This window comes from Cucumis melo, chromosome 3 (assembly GCF_025177605.1).
Source record: "Cucumis melo cultivar AY chromosome 3, USDA_Cmelo_AY_1.0, whole genome shotgun sequence".
NCBI classification, from domain to species: Eukaryota; Viridiplantae; Streptophyta; class Magnoliopsida; order Cucurbitales; family Cucurbitaceae; genus Cucumis; species Cucumis melo.
The window spans coordinates 18,164,411-18,174,858 of record NC_066859.1 but is presented as its reverse complement, the minus strand read 5'-3'; the positions used below and the strand labels follow the sequence as shown (position 1 = coordinate 18,174,858).

Below are 10,448 nucleotides of genomic sequence, written 5' to 3'. Positions count from 1 at the left end.
AAGAACTAAATTCAGGCTAATTATTTCAACTCTTAACATATTAGCTCATTCAAGTACAGGAAGAAAGAGAGCCACAACAAAGGGGAAGTGGGATAGAGAGGGAATAAGGTGGGAGAAAGAGAGAAGATAAGAAGAAGCAAGGAAGAGAGAATGAGAGAGAGAATACTGTGGGAGAGAAAAGAGAGAGGGAGAGGGAGAGGGAGGGAGAATAAATACATTAAACAGCTATTTCTTTATCTGTCTGTCAAAGGCTAAGGGAGAGAATTGGACAAAAAAATTGTCAAAGGACAAAGTGTTCATCAATAAATTAGGTAGAAGAGATAAAAGAGTACTATGAACTGAAATTACAAGAGCCAATGGCCTGATTTCCCAGAAATTACAAGACAAGACATGTACATAGCACTGCACCTAACAAGGAGATCCTCAACTGAAAAAAGGTAGGTTAGTTTTCCCTCTTTCTTCCTATTCTTCAAAACTGACAACATAAAATGAAAATCTAACTCCGTCGAGAAGTTTTAAGAATGATTTCCATAAGAGCAACAAGAGAAGAGAAGAGATGAGAAGAGAAGAATTGAGACAACATCAAAGCAGAAGAAGTACAATCCCACGAAAAAAATCCAAAGACAAATTAACTGTTACACGAATTAAGACAGTATGCGCCATCATCTCCATTTTTTTTTAAATCCTCGTAAATTATGAATCCTCAACCCCAATTAAGCATTAAGAATCCATCACTTCTTACTTGTTTAATGCCGTTGTTAAACTCATAAAGTCTGCAACTGGGAAAACGAAATGCGAATGATCGACCCACTAAGCAAACTAGCATGCTTGCAAACAAGAGCTTCAGTCGCCTGCTCCTCAGTGTCAAACATGATGAGTGCCTGCTTCTTACCGTTCATCTCAAAGAGCTTGCTGTTGACAATCGGCCCATGCTCCTCAAGGAGACTCACTATCTCTTCTTCAGTCACTTCCTGAGATAGAGATGATATGTGGATCATCTTTGTCGGGGAGCAGCAGTAGCGGTAGTTCTTTGCAGCATTTCGGTTAAAACGATTAAGGTTCGAGTTAGCATATTCATGAGTATCAGCTCCTTGTGTAATGTTAGGATGCTTTGAGAAGTTGACCTCCAATCTCTTGCCAAACAACATCGCTCCCTACATAAAATTCAAAAGTACTTAATGCACTTGTCACCCAAGAAACCGAAAGCCCTTAAACAAAATTAAAGCTTCAATAGACAAAGTACACCCTTCCAAACAAGTAGCTGAAAATAAGGAATATCTCTGCCCTTACCTTAGGGGGAAGCTTTGATTTAACCAAGACTAAATCTTCCTTTTAGTGTTCTTTGCCTTCCTTGTTTGCTATTTATACTTTTAACGACTTTTTACTTCATTGGGATGCATTTATATCCCCTTGTTAATTTGTATTTTGTTTTTCCCCCCTTTTCTGTTACAAATACTACTAACAAAAATCTTCCATCCATGATACTACTCTTATAAACGTAAAAATAAAACTATAGAAACCAATATACCAATGCTTTTGCATGTTTTAAGCTTTTGGGTCACATTGAAGCTTATCCAGAAAGGCAGAAACCAAAATAGGCGTTCACATATTCAAATTCCTATTATGTAATTTATTCCTCAATATGTCTGCTTCATGCTTGCAATTTAGCGAATGGTCTCATGAATATAGTTTAAACTTGTCATAATTCTTTAAGCTCAAATATAAAATAAAACCTCATACGTCAGCAGAAAATAAACCCCCATGCACGAGAGAAATGTAATAACACCAAACCTTCAAAAAGTGTACAGCCAATTCTGCCTGGAACCCATCTCCCATCTGCACAAGTGCATGATCAGGTTTATTCCGGAGAAGCTTAATTCTTACAATGTTCCCGTAAATGGAGAAAAGGTTAAAAAGCTTGTCTTCATCTATTCTCTGTAAATAAAAAAGAAAAGAAGAAAAATTAACGATGGGGACAACCATGATAATAAAAGCTTGAGCAGGAATGTAACAAAGAATAAAAAAATGTTACTCACATCAGGATTCAGATTGGACACAAGAACTGTACACCTGTCGTTTGTTCCACTAACACCAGGCGGCAAACCTCCTCCAAATGCAGCAGCAACAGCGGCCGCATTGGCCATCTAAAAGTCAAGTAAAAAAGATCCATTACGGAATCAACTATAATGCTCGAGTCTGTAGACAAATTTTTATATTTTAAATTAATTTAAGAACTCCCTGATATGGTCAACTATATCCATCTTTAGAATAAAATCCCAGATCTCAAAGCTAAAGGATCTCATGGCAAGTACGATCATTATAGTGTAGGATTACTATATTATTCCAAAAGGAAAGAAAAAACCCCTGATAACGGACAAATGATCTAATAGGTGCTTATACTCTTCTATCATCTCAACCATAGTTTGACAGGAACAATACACACCTGTGAGAATCCAACTGGAACCAAAAAAAGGAAGAAAAAAAAGTGTACATAAGTATATTGTCTTCTGCGAAAAAGAGGGTGCATGATGATGAAAGACATAAACAAGCAAAGTAACATATACATATAGATATAGATATCCATTATATGATAGAAAACTACAGCACCTGGTCTCGCTCCAGATGCTTGAAGTGCATACATTCCTCCCGTATCACCATAACCAGGCTGTCGCACATCCAGATAAGGAAATTAAGATTTCAGGATGGAAAGGAGCAAACATAATAAGAAATGTGATGGTACATACTTGAGAAGACCGGCCTTTTGGTTCAGAAGGCAGGCTAGGATTGGTGAAATCCCTGTAAAAACATCAAGAAAAAATATACGTATTAACGCAATCCAAGATATAAAAAAAATAAATAATAAATAATGAAAAAACCAATTAATTGAAGATTCACTTTGCTACAAACCTTGAACGTTCATTGTTGTAGTTCACCTGTAATTCGTCAAGACTGTACAATGAAACCATAATCTCTAATTATAAAGCAAAGATGGAAAAAGTCACAAGCATGTCATGATTACTTATAGAACCTACTTGGAGAACTGAATGTCTAGCTGACAGCAACCATCATATATATTACGTCCCTACAAGAGTAGCACAAGTGGTCTATTGTTTAGCCAAATAAACAAGGATGAAGTTCAAACTGACTGGTCCAACAGAAAAGAGAGTATTTTACCTGTAGTGCAGTCCTAGCAGAAACAGCACATTGCCGAGTTTGATACTGAATGAGAGCCTGAAAACCTACATAAATGCAATTAAGATATTCATGCACATGTATGAAGACTCTAAAAAGAATAAACACTTCAAGTAGAAAGCAGCAACGTATTTAGCAACCAGTTCTACTAGATGAAGGGCTTAATTTTGATTTGAGGACCCTATACTGCTGGCACAAAAAAAAGGCTCACCCTCAACTCGAGAAGGGAAAAAAGGAAAGAGCAAACATTCCAATAGAGCCGAATTTCAACATATTCATGCATAAAGTGATGATATGAGAAAGGGGGGAGGAGAGAGAACTTAATCTAACCAGCTGACTTCTGAAACGTCACGATCTTCTCCACAAATCCATGTGGGAAAAATACTTGATGCAGCACTTCCACAGTAATGGGATATAGCATGTGATGGATTGTGACTAAGAGTATTCGATTTGGCTGCTCCAGAGAGTGACCAAGAGTATTCACATGAAGAAGGATGAGAGAGAAGGAAACAAATTGAGAAGAAAAAGAAATCCAAAAATATTATACATGTTCTTCTAAAATTATAGAGTATCAGCAATCTGGCTAAGACGCACAGCAAGATGTTGGGTAATGGTAACTGATTAGCAGTAGCAAATACATTACCTCTAATAATACTAAAAGATTTCTGTTTGAACAAAACGAACTTAATCAACTATTTCCTTTATTCCACTATTTCGTATGTGGGCTAATTAACAAGCCTAACATGTCAAGCTGCCAACAATTATTTAACATGGGGAGTTAAAAATAATAGTGCATGCGTATGACATTAGGACCATGCTTCCCGTATCACCATATTTGATTAGGTTCCATTTAAATCATTTACATAATACTCAGAATTTTAAAAAAAAAATGGAATGGATGCCTACAGTCAGACAATCAAATGTAGAAGTAAGTCTTCAACAAAAAATTTGACATTTATTCCAATAATATGCACATAAGTTATAGGAATAACCATAAAATAAAATTATATACCAGGCCCACCAGGAATATTTCATTAAAATCTCATAAATTTTAGATCATGGATAGAGAATTGTTGTAAGTCCAAACTCAATTCATCAAAATAAAATCCTCAACAAATCTAAGGTAAAATACATAAACTACAAACACCCAAAGAGGAAGGGGATTAAAGGCAACAAGCATCATCCCAAAATATATTTAGAATACCATATTCATGGAGGCAAGAGAGATTTCTGCATGATAGAAGGCTGAAAATAAACATTGATCTTTTTTTATGAAAAACATTCAAACTTTATTTCATTGATAGTATGAAAATCCAAAAGGGCTAGAAATAGGATCGCCCCGAAAGAAAAAAAAAAATTATCATGCTTGTACAAATCTGAAAAGCTGCATATGATATTACGAGTACTGGGTGTTCAACAAAAAAAAACTGTGCATCATCCTACTTTAAAATCATTATATTGCAAATTTTTCGAGGTCGAATCCTGCCTCGGTCATTCCAGAGTTCCATCATTATAACTACTAAGGCATTATCCTTCTTCAAAATCAGGTAAATAGTTACAAACCTCATCTCCTCGTCCTTGAGCATTCTGATCTGCTGTAGTTAGCTCTTGATGTGATGAAAACTGGACATAAACATTCCTCCCCCTGAAGAAAGGACAAAAGAATTCAAACATCAAATGCTTCATGTAAAACTAAATTTGGATGAAAAGCAGTTATAGAACTCAATTTATTACCAGAGGAAAAAATAGGCATTGCCATGGGATGATAGTAGAGATCCCTAATCCTACTGACTCAATATCTAAGCAACTGCCGAAAGGACACCCCCTATCTCCTGCAGTCACCCTTAATATTTAGCTGAGATTACTTTTTCACTCAATTATTCTTGGAATAAACCCCACTTATGTCAGTATCCTAACTACTTAACAGATGCGCATGCAAAGCATGGTGCAACCCTCTTCCTACTGTGTACTTTCACAATCAGAGAATGTGTTTATTCTACCCCTAAAGAGTCATCATGTCATGAAGGTGAAAGTTAGGACACACGCTCCAAAATTGCATGTTAATTGAAGCATGCTCACCAGTTGTGTTTTAGATGAAACATCTTCCCAACAAATCGAGATAGGGTTCTCATGTCCATAGGGACAATCCACAGCGCCAGCATGTTGAATCATATCAGATGTGACCTGAGGTAATAAAGCAACTACTAGGAAATTGTGGTTGGTTCCCTCCCTCATTTGAGGGAGTGTGCAGATAAATATTGGTATTATCAGGCCATGACAATTGGGAAACAACTGCAGCCTCATTCAAATTGAAGTCTGTTCATAAACTGCTAAGCCAAAGGAAATGTAACGATACCATTATTGGCAACAAACTCACAGTAATTTGCATTGAGGCCAAAAACTATACAGCATTTCATTCCTCAAAGTGAATTGTTCCATAGCAGCTACTTTGAAGGATTCACAACTACCCCTCTCTCGAACAAAGACTAAACAGCCCAGGCCAGGTATCCCATATGAAATAGAAAAAACTGATATTCTTTCACATTTGCCACCAGCACTACCAATACCATGGGATAGATGCGGTACATTATAGCGTCTGGCTGTCCTACATTCCATCCTTTCACCCCTCACATGAGGTTTGTAACTTTTCACCTATTGTAAATAACTAAAAGTTTAAAACTTAAAAGAACACTAAATTGTGACCATTCACCAATGTGCAACTCCATCTCCAACTTCCATCAATCCACCTTAATTGCACCCAGGATGAGAACTACTGCACTCCCACTATTACATCAAATCTCCATTAAGGGCAACAAGAAGCCCTTGACCAAGGTGAGATCTGATGATGACATACTGTTATACCTTGGAAAATACCCGTACCCTTTATGGGCTCCCCTAGGAACAAATCTACTCCATAGGCCAAAGCTCGTTTTCTTGCCCATGGGTAATGGTAATTAGAATTCATCCACATGCACAACCCAATTGAAATTAATTTTGGGTAGGGATGGAAAGGAAATTATAAGTACCCCACTATTTTCTTCTTTTTTTATGAATAACCAAGCTTTCATCAAGTAGAAATTAAATGATACAAACACATTCAAAAAAGAAAGCCCACAAAAAAAAAAAAAAAAAAACGGAACAACCTACAAGAAAGGTCTCCAATCAAGCCTGATAAAACTAAGTGAATAATTACAAAACAGCTTTGTAACCAAAGCTCAGAAAGAAAATGAAATCTAACACGGGACCAATTCAGACTCCTTCCCTCTAAAGATTCTATTGTTAACTCTCCCCAAAGACCCCACAAAATCGCCCACACGCTCGCATGCCAAAGAAACTTTCCTTTCTCCCTCAAGGAAGCATGAGTAAGGTACTCCTCAATCATCTCATGCAATCGTGCTATCTAGCCAACTAAAAATCAGACTCCTAAAAGGAAAAAACAAGTCCACAGTCCACACAACACAAGCATAGTCGCACCTCTAAAGGATTTGATCAAGACCCTCAACAACCCTTGTACACAATAAAATACCACAACCCCAACAAATTAGGCATCTTCCTTGATACCCTGTCCAAGGTGTTCACCCTATTATGGAAAACCTACCAGACAAAAAATTTCACCTTCTTAGAAATTCTCATCCTTCACGTCAATGAAAAAACTAAATCTCTCAAGGGAAAAAGGTTGACAAGACATAGGAAAAAAGAATGGCAGTAAAGACCCGAGTCTACGTCAATAGTTAACATCCCTTCTCCCCACATAACATTGAGACTCCCCTAACAATGAAAGAAGATCAACAATATTGTCATTTCTCTAATAGATAGCAGAACCCCAAAGTGGGGCCAGACTGAGCTAGAACAATAACCACTGAGGTGTTTTTCAAGGAAGACAATGGTAAAATGGGGATATTGGAGAAGTAAAACAAAAGGGACACCAACCACCAATCTTCTCAGACAAGAGAATCCCTCCATCCCGATTCAATAACGAATGAATTAAGCCCAACGGGGGAACTCCCCTGCAATCCCTCTCCACAGGAACCTGGAACTGCCACTAACCCCAATCCATATCCATTCAAAAGGGTACAAACAAAACTTAATCCCAATCACCTTATCCTACATTCTATTCTGATAAAAATGCCACAACCGTTTGACTAAAAGAGCCTAATTATAGGCTCTCAAAGTTCCTAATATAAATTAATCAATTGTTCGAGGTACTTGTTAGTTGACCCTATACTCTTAATCTTTCTTCTGCTTGTTAGTTGACCTCATACCCTTCCTTCTTTAAACAACTGATTCAAGTTCTCCCAATTGATTCATATAATTCTACTATATTCTCTTCGAGTTTATCTAATCTTGTTCCCTCCCTTACTTAAGGACATGGAATTTTTCATTGATGAAATGAAAATTTATTAAAAGAGTACCAATATATAACCAAAAACTGGTGAAATAACACAAAAGCCAATAAACTTGAATAAACACTAATCTGAAAAAACTAAATAAACAAATAATGAAAACACTACCTAGAACTTATGTTGTTGACTGGAGCAACAAACCTAAAAATTCAAGGGGGTGATTCAAGAGATCCCAGACTCTCCTCTAAGGTGAGATCTAAGCAACTCCTCTCTCTACCATAGTCCTCCTTCCTAGGTAATAGATCGCACACTTACTTGAACACTCTCAGTTACAGAATAACATCAAGACCCACAACTTTTAGCATCCTAACTATTTAACAGATTACAGATCCACCCTCCATTCTTCATGCTAATACCACTGAGTATTATGATAATACCTACAGAAAAAAGGCCATCAAATTCGGAAGGATAAGTTTTAATGGCATAAGAATACCTAATGCTTGGTTGAAGATTAGCAAAGAACTGCAAAGCATTAACTGCTGAGGGAACATCTTGCATCTGCATAAGTGCCTGAATTCATCACACAATGACAAAACAGTAAATACTCCACTTTAGCTCAGATATAAGAAAATTTTAGACATATCACTGAATCAGAGAGAAGTCAAACCTGATTTTTAGCACGAAGCATGACAAGCTTAGTTATGACACCAAAGGGCTGGAATAGCTGAAGCAAATCGTTCTGCAAGAAGGTAAAAAGTGTATAGAGATTTTTTTGAAGAAAGATCAGGAGATATGAGAGGTGTGCAGAGATACATACGTTAACTCTTTAATAATACAAAAAAAAAAAAAAAAAAAAAAAAAAAAAAAAAAAAAACCGAATTGCAATATCACAATAGAGAGCCACCATTGAATAGATTTCGAAATACGAAAAATGGAATTTAAAAGAATACAGCTTCTATTCGAGATTTTTGGGAAAGAATAAATATCTTTAAAAACATATTTGTGTGTTTCTTCCTTAAAAGTTAGGAAATCTAAATAAGAGAGTAGGAAGTTAGTTTTGAGATGTTCAGGTGCACACCATCGCATACTAAGAGGGGCTTTTCAAAGCACTTAGGGGAGTTAAGAAATTCCTTTGAAATTGCTGATTTGTGTTAGTTAGTTAACTTAAATAAGTAGGCTTGAAGCATCTATAAATAGAGGGTCAATCTCTTGCATGGCTATACTTTGGAAACACTGGTAACAATACAGGTTGAGAGCTCTTGGAGATTTCTCTCATTCCATGCTTGGTGGCATCACAATACAAATGAAATTGCTCTTGCAGATTAAAAACGTATAATACAATATACAGTGCTCCTAAATTTTTTCTAATACAGAAGTAGGGCGACAAGTCCAAACCAAAGGAGTTACAAAAGATTTCTCCAATTTGTCAAAAGAGCAGAAAGACTATCAGTGCTGTAGAAAAATGTACATTTCACCAAGTCAAGGCGAAATGGATACGTGTAAAAGAAAAACTATCAAAAGTTCTGAACTTTAGTATGCATTAAATTGCAGTAAATAAGAATGCTTTTAACGTAAACGTTGACTTGGTTTAATCATATTTACAAGGTGGCTTGGCCTTAAGTGAAGCATGAACCAGCCATTATCTAAGTTATCAGTACTTCACACACCAAGAAAAATTCAATAAACAATCGTAAGACATCAAACATGGCATGTGGCATGACCACAGCTCATTCAACAATATACATTTGCAGAAATTATTTTAAATTTCAAAGTTATAAATTGAATTTGAACTTGAGAGGGAGATAAAGAGAGAAACTTGACCTCCGATATTTCATGGCCAACATTTCGGACGTGAATAACTTTTGATGGTTCAGTCATCCTAAACTGCTTGCAGCAAAAAAAAAAAAATAAACCAAAAAACAAAAAGAACGAAACCCAAGTTAAGATTTCCAGAGGCTTACAAGAGCAACTCGTCCATTCCAAATGAACGCAAAGAATTTCAGCTTAAATTCCAAAGAGAGACGAAAAATCCCAGCTTTCCGAAGTAAAAGTTATCTGAGATTAAATTAAATGAAGGAGAACAGCGAATGTCCTATTGCAATGCACGCTTAAAACCCAGACAATAGAGAAATTGACCAATCACAAAGCAGAAGCCGAAAACAAGAAAATTTAAGAAAACCCCAATTCGGAGTATAACAAAGAGTTCACAATTGAACCTAACAAAAACGAATGTCAAAGCAAACGAAGCAAAAAGGAAAAAAAGAAAGGAGCACCCAAAGATCAAGAAACCCTAGACTACTTCCTCGACTCAGAAATCCTAGCAAGAAATAAACATGAAGATGAAAGAAAAAGAGCTCGTTGTTGTTATTGTGCTCATAGCATGTTCAAAGTAGGAAGCAAAAAGAAAAAGGAAATTAAATTAAATCGAAGAAAGCTTGCCTGAGAGATAGAAATGGAGAGAGGAGAGAGAGAGAGAGCGAAAATGGAAGAGAAGGGAATCAGAAACTGAGAGGCAAAGGCATAGATCGACTGCCTCGCGCCTATTGCTGCTATGCTTAGCCCTATCCTTCGCACCCCACTCCATTTATCCTACACCTTCACACATCTTTTTCTTTCAACTTAAATTTAGGGTCAATTCCATCCTCTTCATCTTGAACTGTCTACTAGTATTTTCGGTATTCATATTCATAATTTGATACGTTATTGAATGATTTATTAAAATCATAAATTAATAGATATAAGAATGTCTTTCAAACATTATATAAATATTAGGTATTTTTGGATAAAAATCTTACCAAACAAACATAGTTGTCAAAATATACCGATAAAACATAAATGGTTAATTAATGATGTAGACATATATAGTTCTAAATATCCATATATTACGGTTATCCACATTTATAAAAAAAAAAA

At 36.2% G+C, this 10,448-nt stretch overlaps 1 protein-coding gene across 3 annotated transcripts; it reads right to left on the bottom strand.

Moving 5' to 3' along the window:
* Positions 1–264: 264 nt before the first annotated feature.
* LOC103501302 (polypyrimidine tract-binding protein homolog 3) lies at positions 265–10,141 on the bottom strand. 3 transcript variants are annotated; one of them, XM_008464842.3, is made up of 15 exons: positions 9,975–10,141; positions 9,357–9,419; positions 8,203–8,274; positions 8,029–8,105; positions 4,756–4,837; positions 3,523–3,646; positions 3,175–3,239; positions 3,033–3,082; positions 2,908–2,949; positions 2,745–2,796; positions 2,608–2,665; positions 2,444–2,457; positions 2,037–2,144; positions 1,792–1,935; positions 265–1,154 (listed from the first exon to the last, which is right to left on the bottom strand). In XM_008464842.3, the coding sequence occupies exons 2-15, from the start codon at positions 9,411–9,413 to the stop codon at positions 765–767; spliced, it is 1,335 nt and encodes a 444-aa protein (XP_008463064.1). In that variant the 5' UTR covers positions 9,414–9,419; positions 9,975–10,141; the 3' UTR covers positions 265–764. The 3 variants fall into 3 exon arrangements, with proteins under 3 accessions (XP_008463064.1, XP_050937922.1, XP_050937923.1); XM_051081965.1 differs by lacking the exon at positions 9,357–9,419 and having other exon boundaries at positions 9,975–10,102; XM_051081966.1 differs by lacking the exons at positions 8,029–8,105; positions 8,203–8,274; positions 9,357–9,419; positions 9,975–10,141 and adding an exon at positions 5,272–6,239.
* Between the last annotated feature and the right edge of the window lie 307 nt (positions 10,142–10,448).